The 16,657-nt window shown below is 47.4% G+C and overlaps 1 protein-coding gene across 6 annotated transcripts in view; it reads left to right on the plus strand.

The window, feature by feature from the left end:
• The first annotated feature begins 864 nt into the window (after nt 1–864).
• Nucleotides 865–16,657, plus strand: part of BLTP3A (bridge-like lipid transfer protein family member 3A) — a 222,098-nt gene continuing 206,305 nt past the window's right edge. For 4 of the 6 annotated variants that reach the window (XM_075853557.1, XM_075853560.1, XM_075853559.1 and 1 more), the window contains exon 1: nt 4,558–4,939. In XM_075853557.1, coding sequence (XP_075709672.1) covers nt 4,896–4,939 — 44 coding nt within the window. In that variant the 5' untranslated portion in view covers nt 4,558–4,895. Of the gene's footprint in view, nt 924–4,557; nt 4,940–16,657 lie in introns of those variants that run through there. The other 2 variants (XM_075853563.1, XM_075853562.1) reach the window with 2 other exon arrangements.

Consider the following 16,657-nt stretch of genomic DNA (forward strand, 5'->3'; position numbering starts at 1 on the left):
AAACTCTGTGAACTGGGCCTTATTGTTAGGGCTTATTCAGACGAACGTGTAATACATCCGTGTAACGTGCGTGATTTTCACGCGCCTCGCACGGACTTATGTTACTCTACGGGGCCGTGCAGACTGTCCGAGAGCTTCATGCAGCGTGTGTCCGCTGCGTAAAACTCACGATATGTCCGATATTTGTGCATTGTTCGCGCATCACGCACCCATTGAAGTCAATGGGTGCGTGAAAATCACGCCCAGTACTTCCGCAGCAGTATAAACTATGAATGAAAACAGAAAAGCACCACGTGCTACAAACATACAAACAGAGTGTCATAATGATGGCAGCTGCGCGAAAATCACGCAGCCACGCATCATACGCTGCTGACACACGGAGCTGTTTATGGACCTTTTGCATGCGCAAAACGCCACGTTTTTTTCGCGCGCAAAAAGCACACGCTCGTGTGAATCCGGCCTTAGGGTAGGAACACACTAGGCATGAACACTGCGGATTTTATGCAACACATTTTATTGTGGAAAATCCGCAGCGTATAACAGTCGCAGCAGAGTGGATGAGGTTTGAACAAATCTCATCCTCACGCTGCAAAAAAAATTGACCTGCAGTGTGGCTTTTTAAGCCGCAGCATGTCAATTTATTCTGTGGAATCGCTGCTCGTCTGTTGCGGAAATGCTGCGGTTCTGTCGCAAAAATCACATATGAGAAAAAAAGAGGCACTTTTTTAAATTTATAAAAAAGTTTAGACTTACCCCGGCCGTAGTCCTGGTGATGCGATCCTCTATTCTTAGCGCAGCCCGGCCTCCTGTCATGACGTTTCATCCCATGTGACTGCTGCAGCGGTCACATGGTCTACAGCGTCATCCCAGGAGGCGGGGCTACGTTCAGAAGAGAGAGATGCGTCACCAGGACTACGGCCGGGGTAAATCTAAACTTTTTTTTCCCTACAGGATTCCCGCAGCGGACATGCCTCACGAAACCTGCGCCACTATTTGGTGCGGTTTTGCTGTCGGAATTCTCTGCGTGAATTCTCAATGGTGACGGAAACATCGCTAATGGTTTCCGTTCGTCACCATTCCAGCTGGTTTTCGGACGGAATCAATAGCGCAGTCGACTGCGCTAATGGTGACGGAAACAGAAGCTGTGCTGTCACTTTCACTTTCCGTTGCGGGGTTCACCCGACGGAAACCTCAGACGGAACCCCGGAACGGAAGCGAACGGTGATGTGAACAGGCCCTAACACAAAAGTTTTGTATTTTTTTATGCTGGTTCACCAAAAAAAATAATTCCAAATTCTACTGGACCAACTGCCTATTTAGAGACCGGCAGCAGCTCCTGGAGTGACATCATAAGGGACACACTAGGCGGATATGCTGAGTAAAACTACACAGCTTATCCACCCCGGTAGCCGCAGGGAATTCTGCCAGCAAAACCGCACCAAATAGTGGCGCAGGTTTCGTGAGGCACGTCCGCTGCGGGAATCCTGCAGGGAAAATAAAGTTTAGACTTACCCCGGCCGTAGTTTAAGTGACGCATCTCTCTCTTCTGAACGTAGCCCCGCCTCCTGGGATGACGCTGTAGACCATGTGACTGCTGCAGCGGTCACATGGGATGAAACGTCATGACAGGAAGCCGAGCTGCGCTAAGAATAGAGGATCGCTTCACCAGGACTACGGCCGGGGCAAGTCTAAACTTTTTTATAAATTTAAAAAAGTGCCTTTTTTTTTTCTCATGTGTGATTTTTGCGGCAGAACCGCAGCATTTCCGCAACAGAGGAGCAGCGATTCCACAGAATAAATTGACATACTGCGGCTTAAAAAGCCACACTGCAGGTCAATTTTTTTTGCAGCGTGTGGATGAGATTTGTTCAAATCTCATCCACTCGGCTGCGACTGTAATACGCTGCGGATTTTCCGCCATAAAATGTGTTGCATAAAATCCGCAATGTTCATGCCTAGTGTGTTCCTACCCTAAGGCCGGATTTACACAAGCGTGTGCTTTTTGCGAGCGCAAAAACGTGGCGTTTTGCGCATGCAAAAGGTCCATAACAGCTCCGTGTGGCAGCAGCGTATGATGCGTGGCTGCGTGATTTTCGCGCAGCTGCCATCATTATGACACTCTGTTTGTATGTTTGTAGCACGTGGTGCATTTCTGTTTTCATTCATAGTTTATACTGCTGCGGAAGTGCTGGGCGTGATTTTCACGCACCCATTGACTTCAATGGGTGCGTGATGCTCGAACAATGCACAAATATAGGACATGTCGTGAGTTTTACGCAGCGGACACACGCTGCGTGAAAATCACTGACAGTGTGCACGGCCCCATAGAGTAACATAAGTCTGTGCGAGGCGCGTGAAAATCACGCACGTTGCACGGACGTATTACACGTTCGTCTGAATAAGCCCTAACAATGAGGCCCAGTTCACAGAGTTTTTGGGCCTTGATATTGACTCGGACACTGCGTCAGAATCAGCACCAAAAAACTTCCAAAACCGCCTCCAATTGATTTAATCTGAAATCAATGGGAGCCAGTCGCGGAAAAAAGAAAAAGCAGCACGTCCTTTCTTGCCGCGGTTCTGCCTCTGACCTCCCATCGAAATCAATGGGAGGCAGAAAATGCATTTTTCCCTGCGTTTTTTTTCTGCTGTCCTCAATCGCCGCGGGCAAAAAACGCGGCAAGATAGTGTGGGCAGGTCAAAATCTGCCTCAAAATTCGGTGCGCGGTTCCAGGCGGTCGCGGGTGCGCGGGAGTTTGCGGGTGCGCGCGATCGGTCGCACGGGCGGCGGTGTTTGACGGCCCCCATGCTACCCAGGGCCGCCATCAGGGGGTATTAGGGGTACTGATGTGAGAGGCCTGGCCAAACCTAATTGAAAGGGGGGCCCGCAGGGGCCTGTTTTTTTTCTACCAAAGGCAAGTCGCGGCAGTTTGTCTGGCCCCCCTTTCAATTAGGTTTGGCCGGGCCTCTCACATCAGTACCGCTAATACCTCCTCTGATGGCGGCCCTGGGTACCATGATATAGTGCTGGACGGAGTACCGTTAACAGGTGGTGCCACGGTAGGGGGGCCCAGAAAATTTAGCTGTAGGGGGCCCTGAAATTCCTGATGGCGGCCCTAGCCCTACGTAGTATGCTGCCACAGTGCCCTACGTAGATGCTGTCACAGTGCCCTCCGTAGATGCTGCCACAGTGCCCTCCGCAGATGCTGCCACAGTGCCCTCCGCAGATGCTGCCACAGTGCCCTTCGCAGATGCTGCCACAGTGCCCTTCGCAGATGCTGCCACAGTGCCCTCCGCAGATGCTACCACAGTGATGTCAGGGGCTTGCCCAGAGCTGGAGTCCCAGAGTAGAGCCGCTTCTGGCACTCTGCCTGGGATTCCAGCTCTGCTCCTGACATCACTGTCCATATATGGACAGAGATGTCAGGGGCAACCCCAGAGCTGGAGTCCCGGGCAGAGCGCTAGTAGGCTCTTCCTGGGACTCCAGCTGTGCTCCTGACATCACTGGGACTCCTGCTCTGGGGAAGCCCCTGACATCATTGTCGATGTATGGACAGCGATGTCAGGGAATTCCACAGAGTCCCGGAGCAGAGCCGATACTAGCGCTCTGCCCGGGACTCCGACTCTAGGGAAGCCCCAGACATCGCTGTTCAAATGTGGACAGCGATGTCAGGGAATTCCAGAGACTCGGAGCAGAGCCGATACAAGCGCTCTGCCCGGGACTCCGCTCTGGGGAAGACCCTGACACACTGTCCATATATGGGCAGCGATGTCAGGGAATTCCACAGAGTCCCGGAGCAGAGCCGATACTAGCGCTCTGCCCGGGACTCCGCTCTGGGGAAGACCCTGACATCGTGTGTCCAAACATGGACAGCGATGTCAGGGAATTCCACAGAGTCCTGGAGCAGAGCCTGTACTAGCGCTCGACCCGGGACTCCGCTCTAGGGAAGACCCTGACACACTGTCCATATATGGGCAGCGATGTCAGGGAATTCCGCAGCGTCCCGGAGCAGAGCCGATACTAGCACTCTGCCCGGGACTCCGCTCTGGGAAAGCCCCAGACATCGCTGTTCATATGTGGACAGCGATGTCAGGGAATTCCAGAGTCTCGGAGCAGAGCCAATACTAGCGGCTCTGTGTCCCGCGGGCCGCAGATGACAGCCCCAGGGGCCGCATGCGGCCCGCGTGCTTGAGACCCCTGCCCTAGATAATGCCAGTGTCCTCTGTAGATAATGCCATACACCCACCGGTAGATAATGCCACAGTTCACTCTGTAGATAATGCCACAGTGCCCTCTGTAAATAATGCCACATTCCCCCTAGATGCCACAGTGCCCTCTGTAGATAATTACACTTTAAGTTTAATATATTTTGGCCAGGATTGCGTCAACAGAGATGTGCCCATGGCTTCAGTTTATTTATGCTTAGCACATCATGCATAGATATGACGTAAAAAAATCTTAAAAACCTACAGCAGCAACACCCACCTATACCCACATCCCTCTCAAATTCCAGCGCCCTACCACGGCACCAATAGATGGCGCTAGCGGCTCCCGTCTCTGTGTGTACCAGCACTGAGCGGGATTTATTTCACTGAATTCCGTGGTTTTGGTCTCTAATGCTGCAGTGTGCCACCAAAATGCGAGCACAATCCGTAGGTTGAAGGCACTTACAACGAAGCTACACTACGACACTTTTTGTTTATCATAATACAGTGGTGCAGATTTGAGTGTACCAAGATGGCGGCGAAGCGTCTATGGTTTCTTAGGGAAGCTGGCCGTTACAATTTTTCAGCAGCAGCAGCTTCTCTATGGTAGTAAAACAGCTGAACGGGGTAGCCGGAATGCAAGTGGAGGACTCGATGTTGGAGGAGCATTGGAGACAACCACTGCCAGCGGGATGGCTGCGATCATAAAGAGGCAGATCTTAAAGCACTTATCAAGGTATTACATGGCAGAGGGCGAGCTGACGAGAGAAGTGCGGGCTACAGCTGACCTTCCAGTACACCCTGTGTGGGCAGACCGTGATACAGCTGTGGCATTCTGTGGGCAGTTTTCTATGTCTCGTGTATAAACCCGTGTTACTGCCCTGAGCACATACGGGAGCGGCGCATGTTCTGTACAGAATGGCGCAGAGGGCTCGCATCCTTCTTTGAAGAACACGCTTCTCTCTGGTCTATGAAGCAATGTATAGCATAGGGGCCTGATAGAGAACCGTCTTGAATATTGCAACAGGCGCCTGCTTAGATGAGAGGTCAAAAGACTATAATAATGGTCACCACGGAATAATGTGAAGGAGTGTCGAAAGACACAAAATGACCTGAATACTGACTTACCAATTCTATAACCCTATGCGTCACGCTTTCTACAAGCTGCGCACAAACTATACCCTGGGGCAGTGGTAGGCAACCTTTTTTAATGGAGAACTAATAAAATAAAAAATCTATGATAAAGTACTCGGTGTGGTATACAAACATGAAGGTCATGCAAGATAAACTGTTTCTACGTATGCCTGGGGGCCAAATGAAGGTCCCCAGGTCCGCCACCTTTGTGTGCCTACTATGCCTGTCAGAAAGACGATGTATTGCAGTATTTCGTGCAAGCGATCCAACGATCGCTGATTGAAGTCCCCTTGGGGGACTAAAAAAAAAAAAAGGTAAAAATTTGTAAAATAAAGTTTTGTTTTTTTTGTGTACATTTTTTTTTTAAAAGTTTAAAAAAAAAACCTTTTCCCATTTCCCCCCTAGAGCATAGTAAAAAATAAATAAATAAACATAATTGGTATCGCCGCATCCGTAAAAGTCTGAACTATTACGATGTATCATTATTTAACCCGCACGATGTACGCCGTAAAAAAAAAATGTAAACATCAGAATCGCTATTTTTTTGGTCACCTAATCTCCCACAAAAAAATGGAATAGAAAGTGATCAAAACATTGCATGTACCCCAAAATAGTATCATTAAAAACTACAGCTTATCCTGCAAAAAATAAGCCCTCATACCACTTAATCGACGGAAAAATAAAAAAGTTATGGCTCTCGGAATTTGGCGACACAAAATAAATTTTATTTTTTACACTTAGGGCTCTCACTCATGAGCGTGTTCGGTCCGTGATATACGGTCCGTACGTCGGCCGCATTTCCCGGACCATAATTATCTATGACGTTAGGTGTCACTGCCTCGCTGCGGGACAACTGTCCCGTACTGTAATCATGTTTTCAGTACGGGACAGTAGTTCCACGGAGAGGCAGGGACTCCTAGCGTCGTACATAACTATGATGCTAGGAGCCTGGCTCCCTGCACTGTGTTCGGTCCGGTAAATGCAGCCGACCTACAGACCGTATATCACGGATCGAACACTGTAATTATATTGACCCGCAGAATAAAGTTAACATGTTGTTTTAATTACACAGTGAATTCCGTAAATCGAAGTGCAAAAAAACAATGTCGGGATCGCTGTTTTTTTCATTTTCTACCCCACAAATAATTTTTTTCTCATTTCCTAGTACATTATATGGCACAATAAATGTCGCTATGAAAAACTACAACTCGTCCTGCAAAAATCAAGCCCTCATAAGACTATATCGACGGAAAAATAAAAAAGTTATGGCTTTTGGAAGGTGGGGAGGAAAAAAAAACAAAAACGAAAATTAGGGGTTTACCCCTTAAAGAGGCTCTGTCACCAGATTTTGCAACCCCTATCTGCTATTGCAGCAGATCGGCGCTGCAATGTAGATTACAGTAACGTTTTTATTTTTAAAAAACGAGCATTTTTGGCCAAGTTATGACCATTTTTGTAATTATGCAAATGAGGCTTGCAAAAGTCCAAGTGGGTGTGTTTAAAAGTACAAGTCCAAGTGGGCGTGTATTAGGTGCGTACATCGGGGCGTTTTTAATACTTTTACTAGCTGGGCGCTGTGAAGAGAAGTAACATCCTCTTCTCTTCAGAACGCCCAGCTTGTGACAGTGCAGATCTGTGACGTCACTCACAGGTCCTGCATCGTGACGGCCACATCGGCAGCAGAGGCTACAGTTGATTCTGCAGCAGCATCAGCGTTTGCAGGTAAGATCGACTTACCTGCAAACGCTGATGCTGCTGCAGAATCAGCTGTAGCCTCTGGTGCCGATGTGGCCGTCACGATGCAGGACCTGTGAGTGACGTCACAGATCTGCACTGTCACAAGCTGGGCGTTCTGAAGAGAAGAGGATGTTACTTCTCATCAGAGCGCCCAGCTAGTAAAAGTATTAAAAACGCCCCGATGTACGCACATAATACACACCCACTTGGACTTGTACTTTTAAACACACCCACTTGGACTTTTGCAAGCCTCATTTGCATAACTACAAAAATGGTCATAACTTGGCCAAAAATGCTCGTTTTTTTAAAATAAAAACGTTACTGTAATCTACATTGCAGCGCCTATCTGCTGCAATAGCAGATAGGGGTTGCAAAATCTGGTGACAGAGCCTCTTTAATGACCAGCCTATTTTAAACCTTAATGACCAAGCCATTTTTTGTTTTTCCATCGTCGCATTCCAAGAGCTATAACCTTTTTATTTTTGCGTCGACATAGCTGTATAAGGTCTTGTTTTTTGCGGGACAAGTTGTACTTTTTAATAGCACCATTTTGGGGGACATATTATTTATTGATTAACTTTTATTAACTTTTTTTTGGGGGAGGAATAGAAAAAACCCTGACATTTCGCCACTCTTTTTCGCGTCTTAAATCAACGCCGTTTACCGTGTGATATAAACAACAAAATAGCTTTATTCAGCGGGTTGTTACGATTTGCAACGATATCAAGTTTGTATAGTTTTTGTATGTTTTACTACTTTTACACAGAAAAAACTTTTTTTTTTCAAAATTATTTGTTTTTGTGTCTCCGTATTTGAAGAGCCGTAACGTTTTTATTTTTTCGGGAAGACTTGTAGTTCTTATTGGTACCATTTTGGAGTAGATGCGACTTTTTGATCACTTTTTATCAAATTTTTTTTAAGTCAGGATTCACAGAAAACAGCAATTTTTCCATAGTCTTTTATAAATTTTTTTTACAGCGTTCACCGTGCGGGTTAAATAATGTAATAGATTTATAGTCGGGGTCGTTACGGACGCGGCGATACCAAATATGTGTAACTTTTTTACTTTATTTTGTTTTTTTAATAGTAAAGCAGTTTGTAAGGGGAAAAGGTGGGTTTTTCATTTTTTTTTTTCACATTTTTTTTAAAATTAACTTTATTAAACTTTTTTAGACTTTTTTACTAGTCCCACTAGGGGACTTTACTATGCGATTCTCCGATCGCTATTATAATACACTGCAATAATTCTGTATTGCAGTGTATTACTGCCTGTCCGTTTAAAACGGACAGGCATCTGCTAGGTCATGCCTCCGGCATGATCTAGCAGGCATTCGCTCCAGGCAGACCTGGGGGCCTTTATTAGGCCCCCTGGCTACCATTGGAGACACAGACACTCGGCGATCGTATCGCCGGGTGTCGGTGGGAGAGAGAGGGAGCTCCCTCCCTCTCTCCAAAACCACTCAGATGCGGTGCACGCTATTGTGCACCGTATCTGAGGGGTTAAACGGGTGAGATCGATACTAATATCGATCTCACACGGCAGAGCAGGGACGCCCCCAGCCCTCAGCTACGTCTGGCAGCTGAGAGCAGGGAGATTTGACGGCTCCCTGCTCTGTTTACTTTATCCTGATGCAGTGCCGTAAAAAGGGATATGCATCAGAATAAAGCCCGTTAGTGGCCGCCGTTAAAAGGCGTATTGGCGGTCACTAACGGGTTAATGAGTGCAGTGCTGCTTCAGTGTTGAGATACCCAGAATACACCCCCCCCTGTAAATAGCGCCACCTAAGCTCCCCCTAGGAGTGGAATCCCCGGTCAGAGGGCCCTGGTCTGGGATTTCACCACTAGAGGGGGTCCCCCCGACGTCTCTCCATCCCCCCTGTAGATTGGCAACACTCTGGAAAGGGACTCCGCTCCTAGAGGGAGCCCCTGACGTCACGGGCTCTCTCTATGAGCGGAATCCCTGGCCAGAGCAATCTGATAATGGATTCCACTCCTAGAGGTAGCTTAGGTGGCGCTACCTACAGGGCAGTGTGGTTTTATATGCAGGGGGGGTGACGCTATCTACAGGGGGTTGTGATACTATCTACATGGGCACTGTGGCATTATACGGGCACTACCTACAGGGGACCCTGTGGCGCTATCTACATGGGCACTGTATGGCACTATGTGGAAACTGGCACTATCTACAGCGGGCACTATATGTGGGATTGTGTCACAGAGGTATTGTGTCACTTTCTGGGCTGGTGTTTTCAGGAGGTTGGGACAAAAAAGCCCTAAGGCTACATGCACATGTTGAGTATTAGGCCTCGTTTACATGAGCGTGATATATGTGCGTGCGTGCGACGCGCGTGATTTTCACGCGTGTCATACGCACCTACATTAGTCTATGGGGGTATGCAGACAGTCCGTGAGTTTTGCTCAGCGTGAGTCCGCTGAAAAAAACTCATGTCCTATCTTTGTGCGCTGTTCGCGCATCACGCACCCATTGAAGTCAATGGGTGCGTGAAAACCACGCATGCCGCACGGAAGCACTTCCATGCGAACTGTGTGATTCGCGCAACAGCTGTCAAAAGGATGAATGTAAACAGAAAAGCACCACGTGTTTTCTGTTTACAAACATCCAAACGGAGTGTCATAATGATGGCGGCTGCGAGAAAATCTCGCAGCCGCGCATCATACGCTGATGACACACGGAGCTGTTAAGTGCCTTTTGCGCAGGCAAAACGCCGCGTTTTTTCCGTGCGCAAAACGCTCACGCTCGTGTAAATGAGGCCTTATGGTGCGGAAAATATGCACCAAAACCACATCAATACGCAGGGAATTTACAGGCAAAAACCGCACCGGATCGTGCATTTTTTTAATGCGTCGTTTGTGCGGTTTTTAAGTTTTGCTGCGTAAATAGATGCATTTTCATGCTGCGGGATTTGCTGTGTATTTCTCCAGAACTAGGGAGATAAAATTTGCAAGCGGAATCGCAAGATAAATTGACACACCGCAGGTCAATTTACGTGCAATAAAAAAAGCATTGTGGACATGAGATTTCAGGAAATCTAATTGACTTTGCTGGTACTGTATTACGCGCACTTAATACGCAACGTGTGCATTCAGCCTTACAAATAAAATTCATCCACTTTTTAACGGCCATGAAAAACGAATGGCAAATGCCGGTTACAAACGGTCAGACGGCCAGGAAATGGATTCAAATTTTGAGACGTGCTGATGCAAAACAGCCATGAAAAACTGACAGTTGATCGTTTTTAATGGCCTTTATTCCCCACGTCGTGTGAATATAGCCCTCTTCACTCTCCCCTCACAGCAATCCGGGCTGCGGCGAGAGAAGAAGGCTAATTGTTACAGAGCTGCAACAGCGTGCGTATATATTCACAAAAACTGGTTTTCGTTTTTTAATTATTTTTTGTCATTTGTCTGCAAATAATAAAAATTAAAAACATGGAATTAATTAAACTAATTTGGAAAATGAAAGCCTCATTAGTCTTGTAAAAAATCAAAGTAAGAATTTATCTGATCTTCAAAGCAGTTGCAAAGATATTATGGTTTAAAGAAGTGCATACCTGAAAGGGAAAATTTTGACCTGGACACAGGGGCATCAATGACCCTTCGTAGTGAAAGGGTTAAACTTACATTACATTGTTACTGTTGTCGCTGACTTTCTTTGCAGAGATGATTTATCTGTGGTTCATACACGTCTACTAAACACCAAGTAGGGGGGTGCACATAGCAGAGCCTACGACTATTGAACACCGGCTGGGGGGCGGCACATACGAGAGATCACGGCTGCTGAAAACTAGCTAGGCGGAGCTGCACACAGGAGAGACCGCGGCTACTGAATACCAGCTTGGGGTTGCTGCACGTAGGAGAAAGAGCGACTACTGAGTACCAGCTTGGGGGAAGAAGCACATAAAAGAGACCACGGCTTATGAACAGCAGATTTGGGGGGTCCATATAGACGAGTCCACTGCTACTGGACATCAGCCTGGGGGGATTCACATAGGAGAGACCACACTACTGAAGACCAGTATGGGAAGGTTACGCCTAGGATAAACCACGCTACCAAACACCATCTTGAGAGGGGGGTGCACATAGGATAGACCATTCTACTTAATACTAGCTTGAAGGGGGGTGCACGTAGGAGAGCTACAAAGTTTGGTAACTTTTTATTTTACAGAGCAGTTACTGAACTCCGTCCTTGCGGCGCAGATCACCAGGCGAGAGCAGCGTATCATTATGCACTTAGCGACATTGAACACCAGGAGAGAGAGCAATACTTGGCAAGTGTTAAGCAACAATAAACACAACGAAGCACTGCTCTCTCTCCAGATGATCAGCGCTGCCAAGCCCATAATGAAGCATCAATCTCTTTCCCTGTGTTCAGCACCGCCAAACATACAGCAGGACTGGTCACCGTGAGAGCGACGTGTGCCAGCAACTCATGCCCTAAGTTCCGGCAGTGGCATCGGGGCCATAGGTTGCTGACCCCTGCCCTAGGGACTCTCCCCATAACAATAACCATGCTTACACCTTTGTGGCATGTACCACGTTTATATTAACAACCAATCACAAATAAATACAATGCAGGGGAGCCTGACCCAATCACAACATGGCACTCCCTGAGCAGGGGCCCGCCTGCCCCCAGCTACCACAGCTTAAACCAGACCAGGTGTTCCACCTGCCACGAATAGCTCGTCTGGCAGCCAACTTCATTCGACTTTTGGGGTGGGATGTGGTTGACACCATTTTATCCCTATCCTACTTCTCCATCTCCCCTAACCCTACTACCTGTGCTAGGGAAGTCTGATCCCCATTATGGCTCCTAGGGCCGATTCCCACATCCCTCGTTGCTAATACTTTTAGCGTAGTCTGTGTAAAGCTTTACCATGTGATTTGCCCAATAAACCAATTGACTAAGAATCATCCCAATCAGACAGATAAAAAATCCATAATATTGTTACCACAATGTATTTCAATTGGATTTGCAAGTACCCATTTACATGGTGGGATAATAGTGTTTGCTACGGATTAAAACATCTACATCACATTCTATCTTTTGTGCATGTCACACTATTTTGCAGATTTTACACACATTAGTTGACTGGGAGAAATCCGTGAGCAGATTCACAATGAGGGTATTGTGACGATGTGTGGCAAAACCTTTTTGCAGACATCTGCACATTTTGAACAGTCAAAGCCCATGCTTTACTGACGGCCAGGGCTACAACTAGAAGTTTTGTAGTGTTGCTTATTGATTTTAACTATTGAGCTACAGCTGCAGCCCGAATGAATACTTTGGGTCAGTTCACACGTTGCGTAAATACTGAGGATTTTCTGCAACAGAATTAGTTGTGGAAAATCTGCAGCAAATAGAGTAGCAGCAAAGTGGATGAAATAAAACAAAACTCATCCAGAGGCTGCGTAAATACTGAGCAGAAAAAACGCTTCGAAATTGACCTGCGGTGCAGAATTTTATTCCGCAGCATGTCAATTGTATTTGCATAAATGCTGCTTATTTGTTGCAGGATTTACCCATTGAATTCAATGGGGAGTTAAAACCCACAACAAGCAGCATTGGTTGTGTTTTTTTGCGGTGATTCTGCTGCAAAGAATGCAACTCTGGAAAAAGAAAAAACGTATACTTACCCTGTGTTTCTTCCTCTAGGCCGGCCCCCTGGGATGACGTTTCATCCAATGTGACCACTGCAGTCAATCACAGGCTGTAGCGGCGGTCACATGGGATTAAATGTCATCCTAAGAGGCCGGCCGCCTGGAATGACGCTTCATCCCATGGGACCGACGCTGCGGCCACTCACCGGCTGCAGCAGTCTTCTGGGATGAAGCGTCATCCCAGGAGGGCGGCCTGCTAAGTGCTGCAGTTTTCCGCAGCTGAGACATTGAGGCCGAAACTCTGCACCACAGTTTTGTGCGGTTTTTTTGCCCGGAATTCCCTGCGACGCACGTGGCGGATACGCTGCGTGCTTTTACGCAGCGTATCTGCCCCGTGTGCTCTCAGCCTTTGAGTTGCATGCAATCTTGAACTGCAGCTGCCACTAAATAGTTAAAATCAGTCAGTAGCATTACAAAGTCAGTGTAGGCATGGCCCAACCCTGGTTATGATCTTTTGAAAAGATTTTCAGAATAAACTCTGTTTAGTGCCAGTGATTCTATGTGACATGGTGATACTGGCATATGATGTAGTTCTGGCCATGATGCCAAGACAAGTGATAAGCTTGGTGCAACAGTTGGAAGAAGAGTTAGTGAACCCCTTGGAATTATTTGGATTTCTGCAGTGATTACAGATAAAATGTGGTCTGATTGTTATCTAAATCACAATTATAGACTAACACAATCTAAACTAATAACACAATCCGTTGTACTGATCATATATATTTTTTTTAACAAATGTTTTTATTGTGATTTTCACCATAAACAATTCTTTTACAATGAAACAGAAACATCAAAGCGACAAGGGCATTGTGATAATAACAACGAGCGTAACTATAGCAGAAGATTCAGCTAATCCTGTGCATAAAAATCAGAAGTATTGTACTGATCATATTTATTATTGAGCACATCCACATTGCAGGGAGAAAAAAGAAGGCCCTATTCACACGACAGGGATTCCTGGCCATGCGACGGCCGTTTTTTTGAATGGCCGTCACACGGCCGCAGTAGGAACAATAGACTCCAAATGGAGCTATATACACGACCAATTTTTTTTGACGGCCCGGTTTACACCGACGCCCTATTTTCGGCCGTTGTCCCGGCCGCACGGTTTCCCTAGAAGTCTATGGGGCCGTGTAAAGCACGGCTGCCACTTGGATGTGATCCGAGTGAAAGCCGTGCTTTCTGACGCTCGCTCTTTCTCCTCCTCACAGTGCGAAGTGCATGTGAGGAGGAGGAGATTTTTTTTGCTCCCTGTAGGAGCGGAATCCCTAAATCCCTAATTCCGCTCCAGGAGAAGTCTCTGACTTCACTGTCCATATATGGACCGTGATGTTGGGGGATTCCGCTCCAGGAGAATTCCCTGACTTCACTGTCCGTATATGGACCGTGAAGTCAGGTACCTCTCCTGGAGCGGAATCCCCGGCGCTGGGGATTCTGCCGCTCCAGGAGAAGTCCCTGACGTCACTGTCCATATAGTGTCCAGGCGTTGGCTGGGGAGGCCAGGGTGTGTGCGGCGTTGGCTGGGGAGGCAAGGTGCGTGCGGCGTTGGCTGGGGAGGCCAGGGTGCGTGCGGCGTTGGCTGGGGAGGCCAGGGTGCGTGCGGCGTTGGCTGGGGAGGCCAGGGTGCGTGCGGCGTTGGCTGGGGAGGCCAGGGTGCGTGCGGCGTTGGCTGGGGAGGCCAGGGTGCGTGCGCCGTTGGCTGGGGAGGCCAGGGTGCGTGCGCCGTTGGCTGGGGAGGCCAGCGTGCGTGCGTCGTTGGCTGGGGAGGCCAGCGTGCGTACGTCGTTGGCTGGGGAGGCCAGCGTGCATGGCGTCGGCTACAGAGGAAAAAAAAAACGTACTGCAAAATGGGTCAGAATCGTCTGTTAAAAACTGAAGAACGGAAAAGGAAACAAAACGTGCATCCTTTGGCATTAGCTACAGAGGCCAGTATGTGACATTAGCTACAAAAGGAAGTGTGTTGCAAAAAATGTACATATTAAATTCATCCGTTTTTAAAACGGACAGGGAAAAAACGGATGCAAAATGGGTCAAAATTGTGCGTTAAAAGCTGAAAAACGGCCGGGAACGGAAACTGATGCATAGCTTGCATTCATTTCCGTTCCGGGACGTTTTTCTGTTTGACATGTACATTTTTTGCCACACACTTCTTTCTGTAGCTAGTGCCGCGCACTGGCCCCTCTGTAACTAGTGCCGCGCACTGGCCCCTCTGTAACTAGTGCCGCGCACTGGCCCCTCTGTAACTAGTGCCGCGCACTGGCCCCTCTGTAACTAGTGCCGCGCACTGGCCCCTCTGTAGCTAGTGCCGCGCACTGGCCCCTCTGTAGCTGGTGCCAATGTAGCTCCCAGTAGGAGCGGAATCCCACTGGCCAGGAATCTCAGTTTCAGGACTTGCCCGTGATGTCATTAGCCATATATGTATAGTGATGTCAGTGAATTCTCCTGGAGCGGAATCCCCGGCCACAGCTTCGGCAACACTTTGGCCAGTGATTAGAGGATTTACGCTCCTACGGGGAACTACAGTGGCGCCATCTACGGACGAGGGGGATGAGTACCATCTACGGTGGGTGCCATCTACACAGTGGCTATGGCACTACCTAAAGCAAAAATATCTCCTTCTCACATGCACTTCGCACTTTGAGTATGAGGAGAGAGCGAGTGAGCGGCAGAAAGCATGGCTGTCACTAGGAACTAGACTACTATAGGAGCCATGCTGTTGGTAGAACGGCCTAAAATAGGGCACGTTCTATTTTCAAAAAATCGACCATGTGAATAGCCCCATTTGGGGACTATTGTTCTTACTGCGGCCGTGTGACAGCCATTAAATAAACGGCCGCCACACTGCCGAGTATCCCTTGTGTGAATGGGGCCTAAGTGAACTTCCATGTTAATGACTTCTCCAAGTGCTTTTGCAAAAAGGTGTTTAAATTAAATAGATGAGATGGAAGTTCCACAGGTACTATTCCCATTAAATAAAGGCAGGTTTTATAAGAAATCTGTTCTTCTCTAGAAAGATAGTGTGAACCATGCCTTGAGGCAAACAACTTTCAGAAGTCGTGTTATAAAAATTCATGAAGCTGGAAAGACTAAAAAACATTGCTAAGACCTGGGTGTACATTAATCCACAGTTAGACAAATTGGGACAGATTTACGAAGACTGGCATTTTTATACGCCAGTCTTTGCTATCTTCTATATTAAAGTATGATGAGACAGATTTAAGAAGGGCACACCTCTTAATAAATCTGTTGCCTATTTCCGCTGGCCGTGCTCCATCCATCACCTCACCGCTACTCTTCACTTCTTCCCTCAGGGTTCCCTCAGCATGGCTCATACAAGGTCCTGATGCTGCTCAGCATCAGTACGTTGCATCAGGTGTTTCGTGCTGAAGGGACCCGGAGGGGCGAAAGGGAGCAGTGAGGTAATGTTCACATTTATATTTTTTATTTTATTGTCTGATGGGATAGTAGTCCGATCTGGTGGGGCAATGTACAGAGTCCGTCACGGACACATACCTTGCTACGCCCAATAGAGTAAAATCTACACCAGCTAGGAGCTCGGGTAGATTTCTGATATAGTGTTTCTCACAGTAGTTCAAATACCGAAGTCTAATTGCGGTATCCAGTGGCGCATGTCGCATCCGAGTCAGCGCAGATCATCCACGTCATCATCGTCGGACACGGTGAGCATATACATGCCCAAACTTCCACCCCTACTATGACAACTTCCGAGTCCCTTCAGAATAGCGTATGTGCATCGTACCAAAAAAACATGCCTTGAATGAAGATAAATCAAATTTTTTTCTAAATACCACTAAAAGAAATGACCTTTCCCATCACCCCAATAATACAAACCATAGATATGATATAATAGAAAAGGAACATGACACATTTTCAAAGAAGAGGT

This window comes from Rhinoderma darwinii, chromosome 2, assembly GCF_050947455.1.
Source record: "Rhinoderma darwinii isolate aRhiDar2 chromosome 2, aRhiDar2.hap1, whole genome shotgun sequence".
Classification (NCBI taxonomy): Eukaryota; Metazoa; Chordata; class Amphibia; order Anura; family Rhinodermatidae; genus Rhinoderma; species Rhinoderma darwinii.